General features: G+C 47.8%; 1 protein-coding gene across 2 annotated transcripts; it reads right to left on the bottom strand.

Annotated features, from left to right (window-relative positions):
• Nucleotides 1–5544: 5544 nt before the first annotated feature.
• TTC9C (tetratricopeptide repeat domain 9C) lies at nt 5545–16881 on the bottom strand. Of its 2 annotated transcripts, XM_030810990.1 has the most exons (4): nt 16559–16881; nt 16209–16472; nt 8601–8783; nt 5545–5892 (listed from the first exon to the last, which is right to left on the bottom strand). In XM_030810990.1, exons 2-4 carry the CDS (start codon nt 16444–16446, stop codon nt 5798–5800), a joined length of 516 nt encoding a protein of 171 aa, XP_030666850.1. In that variant the 5' UTR covers nt 16447–16472; nt 16559–16881; the 3' UTR covers nt 5545–5797. The 2 variants fall into 2 exon arrangements, with proteins under 2 accessions (XP_030666850.1, XP_030666848.1); XM_030810988.1 differs by having other exon boundaries at nt 16209–16870.
• Nucleotides 16882–17342: the final 461 nt, after the last annotated feature.

Here is a 17342-nt window from a genome sequence, read left to right as displayed (position 1 = left end):
GGCCAAGATGGTGAAACCCTATCTCTACTAAAGACAAAAATTAGCTGGGCATGGTGGTGGGTGCCTGTAGTCCCAGCTACTTGGGAGGCTGACACAGGAGAATCGCTTGAACCCAAGAGGCAGAGGTTGCAGTGAGCCAAGATCGCACCATTGCACTCTAGCCTTGCAACAGAGTGAGACTCCGTCTCAAAAAAAGAAATACACTGGGCTCTGTGGCTCACGCCTATAATCCCAGCACTTTAGGAGGCCGAGGTGGGTGGATCACCTGAGGTCAGGAGTTTGAAACCAGCCTGACCAATATGGTGAAACCCCGTATCTACTAAAAATACAAAAAAAAATTTAGCCAGGCATGGTGGTACATGCCTGTAATCCCAGCTACTTGGAAGGCTGAGGCAGAATTGCTTGAAACTGGGATGTGGAAGTTGCAGTGAGCCAAGATTCTGCCAATACACTCCAGCCTGGGCGACAGAGCCAGACTGTCAAAAAAAAAAAAAAAAATATATATATATATATATATATATATATATATTTCTACACATATCCATATATATTAGTACAGGTAGTGAGTGGTTTTGGCAACATTGTGAAGGTGGTGGGTATGAGTTTGGGAAACACTGTCCCTCGTGCCAAGGTGTATAATCCTTCACATTCACCATGAATGCTTCTTCTTCATTCAAAATCTTCAAATCCTCTGTGGAAACAAGGACTGATAAAGTGCGCAGCCTCTCCTTCCACAAACTTCTGAATACAGAGATTGAGGCACTCTCTGGCTGGTTCCCTCAGGACCTTGAGGACGTCCTCAAGACCTGCATCAGACTGCCTTTGTCATTTCCCTGTTCATTAAGATTTCCATTAGGAGCTGGGCTTCTCAATAAAAACACAAATGTAAGCCTGACTCTGTGCTATCTCTTAGCAGCATTAATAAAAGGATTAGTGCAACAAATTTCTTTTTTTTTTTTTTTGAGACAGAGTCTCGCTCTGTCGCCCAGGCTGGAGTGCAGTGGCGCAATCTCGGCTCACTGCAAGCTCCGCCTCCCGGATTCACGCCATTCTTCTGCCTCAGCCTCTCCAAGTAGCTGGGACTACAGGCGCCCGCCACCACGCCCGGCTAATTTTTTGTATTTTTAGTAGAGACGGGGTTTCACCGTGGTCTCCATCTCCTGACCTCGTGATCTGCCCGCCTCGGCCTCCCAAAGTGCTGGGATTACAAGCGTGAGCCACCGCGCCCGGCCAGTGCAACAAATTTTCAAAATGCATTTTTAAATATCAGTTTTATTTTTTCCTCATTGATGCAGAAGATAGCTTACTGTAACATCAAGTGTTTCAAATAAAATGAGAACACGAAACCATTGTAAAGCAAATAAAACATGCAATCATAACAATATTTTGTCAATAAACCTAGGCCTAGCAATTTAAGAAACTTAGAAGAGGAATAAGGTATTTTACTTTTGTTTGTTCTGTCCTTGGACTTTATTTATTTATTTATTTATTTATTTTATTTATTTATTTTTTTGAGACGGAGTCTCGCTCTGTCGCCCAGGCTGGAGTGCAGTGGCGCAATGTCGGCTCACTGCAAACTCCGCCTCCCGGGTTCACACCATTCTCCTGCCTCAGCCTCTCTGAGTAGCTGGGACTACAGGCGCCCGCCACCGCGCCCGGCTAATTTTTTGTATTTTTAGTAGAGACGGGGTTTCACCGTGGTCTCGATCTCCTGACCTCGTGATCCGCCCGCCTCGGCCTCCCAAAGTGCTGGGATTACAAGCGTGAGCCACTGCGCCCGGCCTGTCCTTGGACTTTATTGATGGACTGATTGAGACACAGTTTTGCTCTGGTTGACCAGGCTGGAGTGTAATGGCATGACCTTGGCTCACTGCAACCTCCCCCTCCTGGGCTCAAATGATTCTCCTGCCTGAGCCTCCTGAGTAGCTGGGATTACAGGCACGTGCCACTACACCTGGCTAATTTTGTATTTTTTTTTTTTTTTTTTTTTTTTTTTGAGACGGAGTCTTGCTCTGTCCCCCAGGCTGGAGTGCAGTGGCGCGATCTCGGCTCACTGCAAGCTCCGCCTCCCGGGGTTCACGCCATTCTCCTGCCTCAGCCTCCCGAGTAGCTGGGACTACAGGCGCCCGCCAACACGCCTGGCTAATTTTTTGTATTTTTAGTAGAGACGGGGTTTCACCCTGTTAGCCAGGATGGTCTCGATCTCCTGACCTCGTGATCCGCCCGCCTCGGCCTCCCAAAGTGCTGGGATTACAGGCTTGAGCCACCGCGCCCGGCCTTAATTTTGTATTTTTTTTAGTAGAGATGGGGTTTCATTATGTCAGTCAGGCTGGTCTCAAAGTCCTGACCTCAGGTGATCCACCCACCTTGGCCTCCCAAATTGCTGGGATTGCGGGGGTGAGCCACTGCACCTCTCCTGTCCTTGGACTTTAGTAAAAGTTTTTCTTGTAAGCTGATGGTTGTATTCTTTAAAGTTATAGGGAAGAACAAAGAGGAGTCTAGCCCATTGAGAAAGGGGGTGTTATTGACAAAGGACTATTTTTTTTTCCCTGAAATCTGTTTGCTCTGTGGTTATATGATGGTTAATCACATGCTTATTGCCACCACTTATAAAGGTAGAGGCTGTGTTAGTCTCATCTATGTAGTACCCACAACATCACAGACATTATCCACCATGAAAAAACAGAAACAGAAAAACAAAGGGGCTCCTGGTTGATGGAGCCTCCTACTGAGCCAGGACTGCACCATACTGCAACTTGCCCCCATGTCCAACACAGCTTCTAGAGAGTTTTATCAGGTGTTTAAAAGGCACTAAGCAAGAAATGCCCTTCCTCATTGTTTTTTTGTTTTGTTTTGTTTTGTTTTTTGAGATGGAGTTTCGCTCTTGTTGCCCAGGCTGGAGTGCAGGGGCATGCGATCTCTGCTTACTGCAACCTCTGCCTCCTGCGTCTCAAGCGATTCTCCTGTCTCAGCCTCCTGAGTAGCTGGGGTTTACAGGATGCGCGCCACCACACCTGGTTAATTTTTTCTATTTTTAGTAGAGATGGGGTTTCACCACGTTGACCAGGCTGGTCTCAAACTCCTGACCTCAGGTGATCCAGCCTCCCAAAGTGCTGGATTACAAGCACGAGCCAACACGCCCAGCCTGTTTCTCTTCTCTGTGAGGACCTCAGCCCTTGCAAAATATGAGATGACAGGTAAAGGACAGATTTGTTTTCATTCTGCTCTATTATGTATGTTTTTCTTTCTTTTTTTTTGAGACAGCCTCACTGCCACAGGCTGGAGCGCAGTGGCACAATCTTGGATCACCGCAATCTCCGCCTCCTAGGTTCAAGTGATCCTCCCACCTCAGCCTCCCCAGCAGTTGGGATGACAGGCACCTGCCATCACTCCCGGCTAATTTTTGTATTCTTAGTAGAGATGGGGTTTCACCATGTTGGCCAGGCTGGTCTTAAACTCTGGACCTCAAGTGATCCACCTGCCTCAGACTCCCTGTGTTGGGATTACAGGCATGAGCCACCATACCCAGCTAGTATGTATGTTTTCAGAAGATGTAATAATTTTTTTTTTTTTGAGACGGAGTCTCTGTCTGTCACCCAGGCTGGAGTGCAGTGGCGTGATCTCGGCTCACTGCAAGCTCCGCCTCCCGGGTTCACGCCATTCTCCTGCCTCAGCCTCTCTGAGTAGCTGGGCCTACAGGCGCCCGCCACCACGCCCGGCTAATTTTTTGTATTTTTAGTAGAGACGGGGTTTCACCGTGGTCTCGATCTCCTGACCTCGTGATCTGCCCGCCTCGGCCTCCCAAAGTGCTGGGATTACAAGCGTGAGCCACCGCACCCGGCCTCACTTAGGTGTTTTCTTTGGCATGAGGTCTGAAGGCTTTATTAAGTAAATACTTAAATGCTTTACTCCAAAGGTTTTAAAATAGTTTAATGAAAAAATAAATATAGTGTATTAATGATCTAAGTATGAGAAACAGCAAGGACAAAATAGCAAATATTTTTGTAGGGGAGAAGGAATCTGAATGTATGTGGAATATTACGGAGAATAAGAAATTAATTTAATGGGGGCTGTGGCGGGGGGTGGGAGAGCATGAGCAAAAATAGCTAATGCATGCTGGACTTAATACCGAGGTGATGGGTTGATAGGTGCAGCAAACCACCATGGCACACGTTTCCCTATGTAACAAACCTGCATATCCTGCACATGTATCCTGGAACGTAAAATTAAAATAAAAAAAATTAAACAAAATGGTTACTTTTGGCCGGGCATAGTGGCTTACACCTGTAATCCCAGCACTTTGGGAGCCCGAGTGGGTGGATCACTTGAGGCCAGGAGTTCAAGAGCAGCCTGGCCAACATGGCAAAACCATGTCTCTACTAAAAAGGAAATACAAAAAAATTAGCTGGGCATGGTGGCACATGCCTGTAATCCCAGCTGCTTGGGTGGCTCAGACATGAGAATCACTTGAACCTGAGAGGCAGAGGTTGCAGTGAGCCAAGATGGCACCACTGCACTCCAGCCTGGGCAACAGAGTGAGACTCTGTCTCAAAAAACAAAAAGTTACTTTAGTATATTTGGGCTTATTTATTTAGACATGTCACTCTATCACCCAGGCTGGAGTGCTGTGTCAGGATCTTGGCTCACTGCAACCTCTGCCCTCCAGATTCAAGCAATCCTCCCACCTCGGCCTCCAGAATAGTTGTGACTACAGGTGAACACCACCAGGCCCAGCTAATCTTTGCATTTTTTTTTCTTTTTTTGAGATGGAGTCTCACTCTGTTGCCCAGGCTGGAGTGCAGTGGCGCAATCTCGGCTCACTGCAAGCTCCGCCTCCTGGGTTCACGCCATTCTCCTGCCTCAGCCTCCCGAGTAGCTGGGACTACAGGCGCCCACCACCATGCCCGGCTAATTTTTTGTATTTTTAGTAGAGATGGGGTTTCACCATGTTAGCCAGGTCAGTAGATCTCCTGACCTCATGATCTACCTACCTCAGCCTCCCAAAGTGCTGGGATTACAGGCCTGAGCCACCGTGCCTGGCCATATTTGCATCTTTTATAGAGACAGGGTTGCACTGTGTTCCCCAGGCTGGTCTTGAACTCCTGGACTCAGTATCTCTCCACTTCTGCCTTCCAAAGTGCTGGGATCACAGGCGTAAGCCACCATGCCCAGCCTGGCCCATTTATAATTGTCTAGTTTCCAGTACCTGGGACCACAGGCGTGTGCCATCTTGCCAGGCTAATTTTTGTATTTTTAGTAGAGACAGGGTTTTACCATGTTGGCCAGGCTGATCTTGAACTCCTGACCTCAGGTGATCCGCTGGCCTCAGCCTCCCAATGTGCTGGGATTACAGGCATGAGCTAGAGCGCCCGGCCATATTTCCCACTTTGGTTTGGGCTTCTGAAAAAATAAAGGAAGACACTTCTTTCTGCCTATCCTATGTCATCCTCTGCAAGCCATTGCCTCTGTATATAAGTACATCTAACAACACTGTAATGAAAAATCTATGCCAGAGATATGATTAATTCCACCCACAGCTGATGAATGTCTTTTGATTATATTTCTCAAGCCACATATCTGCAACAATAACATGTATTGAAAGGTATAGAAATAAACAGATGGATAGACAGAAAAAGACTCAGACTGTCTAAGTAGTGAAGTTTGTGCAGAACTACAAACAAAAATCCACCGGGGTCAGAGGTATAGGGTTAATTTCTCTTGCTGAGGCTCAGGTTTCTCCTTCATGCATGTTTAATAGTCCACCTAAGTTCAACTGGAGGAGCATCTTTCTTCTTTGTTAATCAAACATGCCCAGGTAGAGCTGCTTCTCTTTTCTATGGTAGCTGCTGAGTTCTGACTGTGTCAGCTGGAGGTACCGCCGGATGTTGGCATCTTGGAAGATGATGGAGAAGCAATTAGAAACAGAGTCAGTTAAGACCATAATCGTACCTTGTGGCAGGAGAGAATGTTAACATGCTCCCATTTTAAAATCTCTCCAAGATCTGAATATATCGCAACCATTCTGTGCAATAGTAAATCTGATTAATTAATAATATTTGGAATTGAAAAAAAAATCTCTGTCCCGGCTGCTAATTTTTATTTATTATTTATTTTTGAGACAGGGTCTCGCTCTGTCACCCAGGCTGGAGTGCAGTAGCATGGGATCTCCACTTACTGCAACCTCCGCCTCCCGGGTTCAAGCAATTCTCATGCCTCAGCCTCCCAAGTAGCTGACATTACAGGCATGTACCACCGGCTAATTTTTGTATTTTTAGTAGAGATGGGGTTTCACCATGTTGGCCAGGCTGGTCTGGAACTCCTGACCTCGTGATCCACCCGCCTTGGCCTCCCACAGTGCTGGGATTACAGGTGTGATCCACCACGCCTGGCCACTGGTTGCTAATTTCATAATGAAAGCAAGATTGATGAAGCAGTTATCATTAAAATAGAGCCTCTAAAGATACTATTCATATAGGTGACAGTTAATTTATGTATTTGATGGTGAGAAACATGAACAAATGGCTTATATTTTATATCTTTATTAATTCTTAATGGCTGTCTCATTCATTTAGATTAGTGAGATTTTACTGCACTGCTATACATTTGGTGACTCTGCTACTAGTATCCACTGGCAATTGTAAGCCAGAATGCAAAAGGGAGACAATTTTCAGTGCTCAACCAACCAACACAGGAATGAGTCTCTCATCTGCTTCACAATATCCTTTTTGCCTTGGAAACAAAGTAAGTCTCAAATTCTCTCTCAGCAGGACTGCCCTTTTTCTAGGTCATACCTGGGGTTAGCTGAGCTAAAGGATAAAAATGATAGCTAAAGCAAAGGCCAGACCCCATTTGGAGAACTGGCAGAATGAGAATTATCAAGGGTATTTGTTGGCATTCACACATCCTATTCCAATCACTGTTTTTTTGTTTTGTTTTGTTTTGCTTCTGAGATGGAGTCTCCCTCTGTCTCCCAGGCTGGAATACAGTGGCGTGATCTTGGCTCACTGGAAGCTCTGCCTCCCGGGTTCACGCCATTCTCCTGCCTCAGCCTCCTGAGTAGCTGGGATTACAGGCGCCCGCCACCACGCCTGGCTAATTTTTTGTATTTTTACTAGAAACGGGGTTTCATCATGTTAGCCAGGATGGTCTCGAACTCCTGGTCTCACATGATCCTCCCACCTTGGCCTCCCAAACTGCTGGGATTACAGGCATGAGCCACCATGCCCAGCCTCCAATCACTCTTAAAGACGAGGAACGGAACTTGAAAAACAACACTTTTTTTTTTTTTGAGATGGAGTCTGGCTCTGTCGCCCAGGCTAGAGTGCGGTTGGCACGATCTCGGCTCACCGAAACCTCTGCCTCCTGGGTTCAAGCGATTCTCCCTGCATCAGCCTCCTAAGTAGCTGGGATTACAGGGGCCTGCCATCACGCCCAGTTTTTTTTTTTTTTTGAGACGGAGCTGCCCTCTGTCCCCCAGGCTGGAGTGCACTGGCCGGATCTCAGCTCACTGCAAGCTCCGCCTCCCAGGTTCACACCATTCTCCTGCCTCGGTCTCCCGAGTAGCTGGGACTACAGGCCCTCACCACCACGCCTGGTTAATTTTTTGTATTTTTAATAGAGACGGAGTTTCACCATGTTAGCCAGGATGGTCTCGATCTCCTGACCTTGTGATACGCCCGCCTCGGCCTCCCAAAGTGCTGGGATTACAGGTGTGAGCCACTGCGCCCGGCTACACCCGGCTAATTTTTGTATTTTTATTTTTCTTAGTAGAGGTGGGTTCCGCCATGTTGGCCAGGCTGGTCTTGAAATCCTGACCTCAGGTGATCTGCCCACCTTGGCCTCCCGAAGTGCTGGGATTACAGGTGTAAGCCACCATACGCAGCCCTGAAAAACAACACTGTTTTTTTTGTTTTTTTTTTTGAGACAGAGTCTCGTTCTTGTTGCCCAGGATCTCAGCTCACTGCAACCTCTGCCTCCTGGGTTCAAGCAATTCTCCTGCCTCAGCCTCCCGAGTAGCTGGGATTACAGGCATGTGCCACCATGCCTGGCTAATTTTGTATTTTTAGTAGATATGGGGTTTCTCCATGTTGGTCAGGCTGGTCTCAAACTCCTGACCTCAGGTGATCCACCCACTTTGGTCTCCCAAAGTGCTAAGATAACAGATGTGAGCCACCCCACCCGGCCTGCCTATTTTATATATATATATATTTATGTATATTTATAAATATATACAATGTATATTTATAAATATATACAATGTATATTTATAAATAAAAGCACATTGATATACATATATTTATATGTTAAAATAGGCATATATATATATGAAACAGACATACCAACATATATATTGTGTATGCCTGATTAAGCATCAACCCCCTACACATGAAACTAATAATACTGCTTTTCCGTGGAGACAAGAACACAAGAGTGGAAAAAGGTCTGTTCGTCGTATACTTTTTCGGTTTGAATTCTCAAACATGTGAATGTATTACTTATTGAAAATAATACGTTGGCAAAGTAAAATAAAACCCCCTTTCCACAGACCTGCCCCAGCAAGACAATTTTGTCTTTACCATTTCAAAGCCCTTCTCGATTACCTTTAGGCTGCCTATTCACGGCAGCCAGGAGGTAGTGGCGGGCCTGGTCATAGTCCTGCAGATGGAAAAAGGCCACTCCGGCCCGATACAAGGCCTTGGCATTATCAGGTTGTCGTTCCAGGACTTTCTGACTATATTCTCTCACTCGTTCGTAGTTCACGGGCTCCATCTGAAGGAGACAGGCTAATGGGCCAAATGAAAAGAGAGAAGAGGGAGGAGGGACTCGTTACACTAGGTTCCACTGGCCAGCTCAAGACAGTACTGAACAGGGTGGTAACAACAACATTCAGTCAACAAATGATAAGGTGTCTCCCATATGCCAGACACTCTTCTACACACTGGGGATGCAGCAGTGAATAAAAGCTTCACATATCGGTCAGGTGCAGTGGCTCATGCCTGTCATCCCAGCACTTTGGGAGGCCAGGGCGGGTGGATCACCTGAGGTAGGGAGTTCGAGATCAGCCTGACATGGAGAAATCCCGTCTCTACTGAAAATAAAAATTAGCCAGGTGTGGTGGCACATGCCTGTAATCCCAGCTACTTGGGAGGGGTGAGGCAGGAGAATCACTTGGACCTGGGAGATGGAGGTTTCGGTGAGCCGAGATCGTGCCATTGCACTCTAGCCTGGGGAACAAGAGCGAAACTTCGTTTCAAAACAAAACAAAAAATTCACATATCTTGTAATCTACTTTAATATTTACTGATTTTCTGCTACACATTTAGTACCGAGTTAGGACTGGCTATAAAGCTGGTAAGAACATACTTTAAAATTTATTTAAAACTCGGCCGAGCATGGTGGCTCATGCTGTAATCCTAGCACTTTGGGAGGCTGAGGTAGGAGATTCGCTTGAGCCCAGAAGTTCAAGACCGGCCTGGGCAACATAGTGAGACCCTCCCCTGTCCCTTTTTTTGGCAGGGTATTCACTACAGTGTTATAAGAAGTGTATTCTGAATAACAAATGTATTCTTTATTTTATTATTATTTTTTAAGACAGAGTCTCACTCATCAGCCAGGCTGGAGTGCAGTGGCATGATCTTGGCTCACTGCAACCTCCAGGTTCAACCAATTCTTCTGCCTCAGCCTCCCGAGTAGCTGGGTTTACAGACATGTGCCACCATGTCCAGCTAATTTTTGTGTTTTTAGTAGAGATGGGGTTTCACCATGTTGGCCAGGCTGTTCTCAAACTCCTGACCTCAAGTGATCTGCTCACCTTGGCTTCCCAAAGTACTGGGATTATAGGCGTGAGCCACTATGCCCAGCTGAGACCCCCTTTTTTTTTTTTTTTGAGACGTAATCTCGCTCTGTCGCCCAGACTGGAGTGCAATGGCATGATCTCAGCTCATGCAACCTCCGCCTCCTGGGTTCAAGCGATTCTCCCGCCTCAGCTTCCCGAGTAGCTGGGATTACAGGCACACACCACCATGCTCGGCTAATTTTTGTATTTTTGTAGAGATGGGTTTTCGCCATGTTGGCCAGGCTTGTCTTGAACTCCTGACCTCAGGTGATTCGCTCGCCTCAGCCTCCCAAAGTACTGGGATTATAGACGTGAGCCACCCTGCCCAGCCCCCATTATTATTATTATTGAGATGGAGGTCTCGCTCTGTCGCGCAGGCTGGAGTGCAGTAGCGTGATCTTGGCTCATCGCAACCTCTGCCTCCCAGGTTCAAGTGATTCTTCTGCCTCAGCCTCCTGAGTAACTGGGATTACAGGCGCTCACCACCATGCCCGGCTAATTTTTGTATTTTTAGTACAGACGGGGTTTCACCATGTTGGTCAGGCTGGTCTCGAACTCCTGACCTTGTGATCCACCTGCCTCCACCTCCCAAAGTGCTGGGATTACAGGCGTGAGCCACCGTGCCCGGCCCCATTAATTTTTTATATAAAATGAGATATGCAGTGAGCCGAGACTGTACCACTGCACTCCAGCCTGGGCTACAGAGCGAGACTCCATCTTAAAAAAAAAAAATCAGATAAATTACAATTTTTTAAAAAACAAACTAACCTTCATTGTATCTCTTCTATCCAAGGCTCTATGTCCTGAATGCCCCATTTCACCACAGTTCTTGTACTGCAGCTTTGTTAATAATGGTTGCCATTAATTGTGTCAGGAAATGGCAAGCACTGTGCTATGTGCTTGATATACACTGTCTTGTTTAATCTTCGCATCTACACTATTATATAGGGGTTACTATCTTCATTTAGTGGATGAAGAAATCAAGACTCAGAGAAGTAACTTGTCCAAGATCTTACAGGTTCTAGGTGGAATGAATATGAAATTTGAATGAAGTGTTCTCTAACTCCAAAATCATCATTCTCAATAACAATACAGTATATAACTTCACTACTCTCTTGGATGACTTAATGGGACTTTGAAATACAAACCTGCGGAGGAACCAATTCAGGTCAATGTTCTGCCTTTTTATGATTAAGAAGGGAAACACACTCCCTATTTCACAACTGTGGGAATTAAACATAGTATTATTAAATCATGGTGCTGAGAAAGACCAAGAATCAGCACTGATGAGCACATTAAAGGGCCTGTGCTGATGTCTGTATCCCTTCTACAACATCCCCACCAAGTGGTCAAAAAAAAAAAAAAAAGTGGAGGAATATACAAGAAACAAGTAAATGAATTTTTTTGTTTATTTTAGACGGAGTCTCCCTCTGTTGCCCAGGCTGGAGTTTATACTTAGCTATTTCCCCAGGGGTCAATCAATCTATCACCCTTGCTCATTAATTCAACAACCAGTTATTGTGCATTGACCATGTGCCAGGCACTGAGCTAGAAGCAGAGGATAAGAGGAGCAAGGCAGTCATCTTGATGATTAAAGAGGTTGAGGCCAGGCGCAGTGGCTCATGCCTGTAATCCCAGTACTTTGGGAGGCTGAGGCAGGCTGATCACTTGAGGTCAGGAGTTCAAAACCAGCCTGGCCAACATGGTGAAACCCCATCTCTACTAAAAACACAAAGAAATTAGCCGGGTTTGGTGGTGGGCGCCTGTAATCCCAGCTACTTGGAAGGCTGAGGCAGGAGAATTGCTTGAACCCAGGAGGCAGAGGTTGCAGTGAGCTGAGATCACGCCACTGCACTCCAGCCTGGGTGACAGAGTGAGACTCTGTCTCAAAAAAAAAAAAAAAAAAAAAAAATGTGGAGGAATACACAAGAAACAAGTAAATGAATTTTTTTTTTTTTTTTTTTTGAGACGGAGTCTTGCTCTGTTGCCCAGGCTGGAGTGCAGTGGCGCGATCTCGGCTCACTGCAAGCTCCGCCTCCCGAGTTCACGCCATTCTCCTGCCTCAGCCTCTCCGAGTAGCTGGGACTACAGGCACCCGCCACCACGCCTGGCTAATTTTTTGTATTTTTAGTAGAGACGGAGTTTCACCGTGGTCTCGATCTCTTGACCTCGTGATCCGCCCGCCTCAGCCTCCCAAAGTGCTGGGATTACAAGCGTGAGCCACTGCGCCCGGCGTAAATGAATATTTTTGTTTGTTTGTTTTTAGATGGAGTCTCCCTCTATTGCCCAGGCTGGAGCGCACTGGTGTGATCTTGGCTGACTGCAACCTCCGCCTCCCAGGTTCAAGCGATTCTCCTGCCTCAGCTTCCCAAGTAGCTGGGACTACAGGCACCCGCCACCACGCCCAGGTAATTTTTAAAATATTTTTAGTAGAGATGGAGTTTCACCGTATTAGCCAGGATGGTCTCCATTTCCTGACCTCGTGATCTGCCTGTCATGGGCTACCAAAGGGCTGGGATTACAGGCGTGAGCCACCGCACCTGGCCCAAGTAAATTAATTTTTTTTTTTTTGATTCGGAGTTTTGCTCTTGTTGCCCAGGCTGGAGTGCAATGGCGCGATCTCGGTTCACCGCAACCTCCGCCTCCCAGGTTCAAGCAATTCTCCTGCCTCAGCCTCCCGAGTAGATGCGATTACAGGCATCCGCCACCATGCCTGGCTAATTTTTTTGTATTTTTAGTGGAGATGGGGTTTCTCCATGTTGGTCAGGCTGGTCTTGAACTCCTGACCTCAGGTGATCCGCCTACTTTGGCCTCCCAAAGTGCTGGGATTACAGGCATGAGCCACCGTGCCCGGCCCAAGTAAATTAATTTTTAAAAGTGCTTTAAGAGGCTGGACACAGTGGCTCACGCCTGTAATGCCAGCACTTTGGGAGGCGGAGGCAGGCGGATCACGAGGTCAGGAGATCAAGACCACCCTGGCTAACACAGTGAAACCCCGTCTCTACTAAAAATACAAAAAATTAGCCAGGCGTGGTGGTGGGTGCCTGTAGTCCCAGCTACTCGGGATGCTGAGGCAGGGGAATGGTGTGAACCCGGGAGGCAGAGCTTGCAGTGAGCCAGAATCGTGCCACTGACTCCAGCCTGGGCGACAGAGTGAGACTTGGTCTCAAAAAAAAAAAAAAAAAGTGCTGGCCAGGCGCGGTGGCTCACACCTGTAATCCCAGCACTTTGGGAGGCCAAGGCAGGAGGATCACTTGGTCAGGAGATCGAGACCATCCTGGCTAACAAGGTGAGACCCTGTCTCTACTAAAAATACAAAAAAAAAAATTAGCTGGGCATGGTGGCGGGCGCCTGTAGTCCCAGCTACTCGGGAGGTTGGGGCAGAATGGTGTGAACCCGGGAGGCGGAGCTTGCGGTGAGCTGAGATCACGCCACTGCACTCCAGCCTAGGCAACAGAGCGAGACTCTGTCTCAAAAAAGAAAAAGTGCTTTAAGAAAAATAAAACTATGCTGGGACGAGAATGAATGAAGTCAGAGTGCTGTTTGCTTACGGAAGGCTTTTTGGTAGGAGGAATGGGGGGGGACAGAGTCTTACTTGCTCTGTCGCCCAGGCTGGAGTGCAGTGGCCCAATCTTGGCTCACTGCAGCCCCGGCCTCCCATGCTCAAGACATTGGCCCACCTGAGTCTCCAGAATAGCTGGGACTACTGGCAAGCAAAACCATGCCTGGCTAATTTTTGTATTTTTTGTAGAGACTGGGTTGTGCCAGATTTCCCAGGCTGGTCTTGAACTCCTTGGCCTACCAAGGTGTTGGGATTACAGGCGTGAGCCACTGCACCCAGCTACAGAAGGCTTCTCTAAGGAAGCAACTTTTGAGTCCAAATCTGGATAAGTGTCATTCAAGGGACAGGGCATTCTAGCTGGAAAGACAGCCTACAAAGCGTGAAGGTGGAAATGTACTTTGGGCGTTAAGTATATAAAAGGGCCAGTTCGGGAAGGGCATGGTGGCTCACACCCATAATCCCAGCACTTTGGGAGGCCGAAGCGGGTGAATCACCTGAGGTCAGGAGCTCGAGACCAGCCTGGCCAACATGGCAAAACCCTGTCTCTACTAAAAATACAAAAATTAGCCAGGCATGGTGGCAGGTGCCTGTGATCCCAGCTACTTGGAAGGCTGCAGCAGGAGAATCGCTTTAACCCGGAAGGCAGAGGTTGCAGTGGGCCAAGATCATGCCACTGCACTCCAGCCTGAGCAAGAGTGAGACACCGTCTCAAAAAAAAAAATTAATAAATAAAATGAAAAATAAGGCCAGGCATAGTGACTCATGCCTGTAATCCCGGCACTTTGGGAGGCCGAGGTGGGCGGATCGCCTGAGGCTGGGAGTTTGAGACCAGTCTGACCAACATAGAGAAATCCCATCCCTACTAAAAATACAAAATTAGCAGGGCGTGGTGCCACATGCCTGTAATCCCAGCTACTTGGGAGGCTGAGGAAGGAGAATTGGTTGAACCTGGGAGGCGGGAGTTGCGGTGAGCCAACATCGTGCCATTGCACTCCAGCCTGGGCAACAAGAGCAAAACTCAGTCTCAAAAAAAATAAAAGAGAGCTAGTTGGTGCTGGGACCTCAAGGTGAGTTTGGATTTTCTCCTAAGTGTGATGAGATGCCAATGGGGTGTTTCAGGCAGTGACAGGATCTGATTTCCTTATCTGTAAATATGGGGATAATCCTTGCAGTTTTGTGAAGATGGGAGATATCTGTAAATGACTGCCCAACATGTTATAGGCACTCAATAAATAAAAATTATTGGGCCGGGTGCTGTGGCTCATGCCTGTAATCCCAGCACTTTGCGAGGCCGAGGCGGGCGAATCACCTGAGGTCAGCAATCCAGACTAGCCTGGCTAACATGGTGAAACCCCGTTTCTACTAAAAATACAAAAAATTAGCCGGGCGTGGTGGCATGCGCCTGTATCCCAGCTAGTCTAGAGGCTGAGGCAGGAGAATCGCTTGAACCCGGGAGAAGGAGGTTGCAGTGAGCCGAGATCGTGCCATTGCACCCCAGCTTGGGCAACAAGAGCGAAGCTCTTCTCAAAAAAAAGAAAAAGAAAAATGAGGAAAAACTATACAACCCACTGAATATATAAGAGATCTAAACTACCAGCTAAAGAAATGAACGTGTTTCACAAATATTAAATGTCCCTTAAATAAACAATGGCCTGACCTTAAGTATAATTTTTCCCTGTAGCATGCAAAATTACCTAAAGCTATCAGCAATACCCAGAAGGCTGTTAGAAATGCAAACTGGGGCTGGGTGCGGTGGCTCACGCATGTAATCCCAGCACTTTGGAAGGTGGAGGCGCGTGGATTACCTGAGGTCAGGAGTTCAAGACCAGCCTGACCGGCCGGGCGCGGTGGCCCACGCCTGTAATCCCAGCACTTTGGGAGGCCGAGGCGGGCGGATCATGAGGTCAGGAGATCGAGACCATCCTGGCTAACATGGTGAAATCCTGTCTCTACTAAAAATACAAAAAATTAGCCGGGCGTGGTGGTGGGCGCCTGTAGTCCCAGCTACTCGGGAGGCTGAGGCAGGAGAATGGCGTGAACTCGGGAGGCGGAGCTTGCAGTGAGCCAAAATCGTGCCACGGCACTCCAGCCTGGGCGACATAGCAAGACTCCGTCTCAAAAAAAAACAAAAAACAAACAAACAAAAAACCAGCCTGACCAATATTATGAAACCCCGTCTCTACTAAAAATACAAAAATTAGCCGGGCGTGGTGGCACATGCCTGTAATCCCAGCTACTCGGGAAGCTGAGGCAGGAGAATCGCTTGAACTCTGGAGGCAGAGGTTGCGGTGAGCCGAAATCACGCCACTGCACGCCAGCCTGAGCAACAAGAGCGAAACTCCGTTTCAAAAAAAAAAAAAAATTAGCTGGGCGTGGTGGCTGGCGGGCGCCTGTAGTCCCGGCTACTCGGGAGGCTAAGACAGAATTGCTTGAACCCGGGAGGGAGAGGCTGCAGTGAGCCCAGACCGCGCCAGTGCACTCCAGCCTGGGAGACAGGGCGAGACTGCATCTCAAAAAAAAGAAAGAAATGCAAACTGCTAGGCCCCACGTCAGACCCATCCGAATCTCTGGGGATGGGGCCGAGGAAGTTGTGTTTTAACAAACTCTCCAGGTGAAGTCTGAGAAGCCCTGCTCTATGGCAACTTAATTACAGCCCCACAGATTGGCAGGTTATTCCAATTCATGGCAGAATAAATGGATGACAGTAAAAAAAAAAAAAAAAAAAAAAGTCAGCGTTTTTTTCCCCAATGTTCACAGATGTTCATATTCCTGTCTTAATGCTCTCTAGCCACCCTTTAGCCTCGTTCTTACCAGCTAGATTGTTATAGCAGTCTGTCTGGGTGGTATGCAGTATGTTTTCTTGTTCAGGCGTGAGGGCCGGGCCCTGAGGTCCGAGATTAGGTAACGGAGAGGGCAGACTCGGATCCAGACCCCGCAGCTGAAGCAGAGCTCGATGGTACCTACTCACAGCATCTCGGTACTTCCCTTCCCGGTAGCGCTGGTTCCCTTCCTCCTTGTACAGCTGAGCCTCATGCAGACGCTTCTCCATAACTGTCGCCCACGGTTCTTGCGGAACTGGGAAATGAAGGAGCAACTGAAGCTCTGGGGTTGGGAGCAAAATAACTGACTGTAGCAGCCACTTTAAGGAGGCAGAAAATTACCCTTCTTCCTGGAGGGTCCCCCCACAGGGACCTGCGGTTTGCTTGTTTCTACTCACAGCCCCACCTCTCTTTTCTGCAGTCTTTTTCTCAAGAAGTGCAGGCAAGTAGTTAGGAAGAGGATGTGGGAATAATGAAGCCAAACATTAAGTGACTTCCTAAAGAGGCGATGTGGGGGTGAGGAGACTTTCCAAAGAACTAAAGCAAGGCCCTACTCAGGAATTGTAGCAGGCGTGAGAACGCCGGGGACACTGGCTTCCGCCTTTCTATTGGACCCGCCCCCCCGACCTGGAAGTAGAAGGGAGTGGGCGGGAGTAGTGCTAAAACTCCAGGGTGCCTGAAGCAATTCTAACTCTTCTTCCTTATTCAACATTTGTTGACGTCAGTAAATAAACTGGGAAGCCGAGGTGAACCACCAGCGAGACTGAGGTGTCCACATAAGCGTCACAGCTGCAAGCCCACCCGGCGCCGCGACCAGTTCCTCGCCCTCTGCAGATGCCCAAGCCTGGAAGTCTGCTGGGCTTCGGTTTACCAGCAGGAGCAAGAAGAGGAAAGGGTCAGAGATGCGTACAGTTTGGTATCTTGAAGGGTCGCGCGCGTTGCGCCACACCACCCAATCAGAAGAGACTCCGGAAAAATAATCCCGCAGAAACGACCCCGCCTCCTCAGTGTACCAACGGCTGGAGGGGGGGAAAAAAATCCCCTGGCAGCTTCGCCAATTGGAAAAATCCGGACGATCACTGATGACCAATCGGAACGGCAAATGACGATTCAAGTTGTCCAATAA

The sequence above is a fragment of the Nomascus leucogenys genome, chromosome 4 (genome assembly GCF_006542625.1).
Source record: "Nomascus leucogenys isolate Asia chromosome 4, Asia_NLE_v1, whole genome shotgun sequence".
In the NCBI taxonomy this organism is placed as follows: Eukaryota; Metazoa; Chordata; class Mammalia; order Primates; family Hylobatidae; genus Nomascus; species Nomascus leucogenys.
This window is presented reverse-complemented; position numbering and strand designations above follow the sequence as displayed.

Excerpts from the sequence above, each read along its gene's own strand:
- TTC9C (XM_030810990.1), bottom strand. The coding sequence starts at position 16,446 with ATGGAGAAGCGTCTGCATGAGGCTCAGCTGTACAAGGAGGAAGGGAAC. Across the intron at positions 8,784-16,208 it reads CTGCTATAACAATCTAGCTG|CCTGTCTCCTTCAGATGGAG; the intron begins GTAAGAACGAGG and ends TTGGCCCATTAG. Across the intron at positions 5,893-8,600 it reads CGTGAATAGGCAGCCTAAAG|ATGCCAACATCCGGCGGTAC; the intron begins GTAATCGAGAAG and ends TCATCTTCCAAG.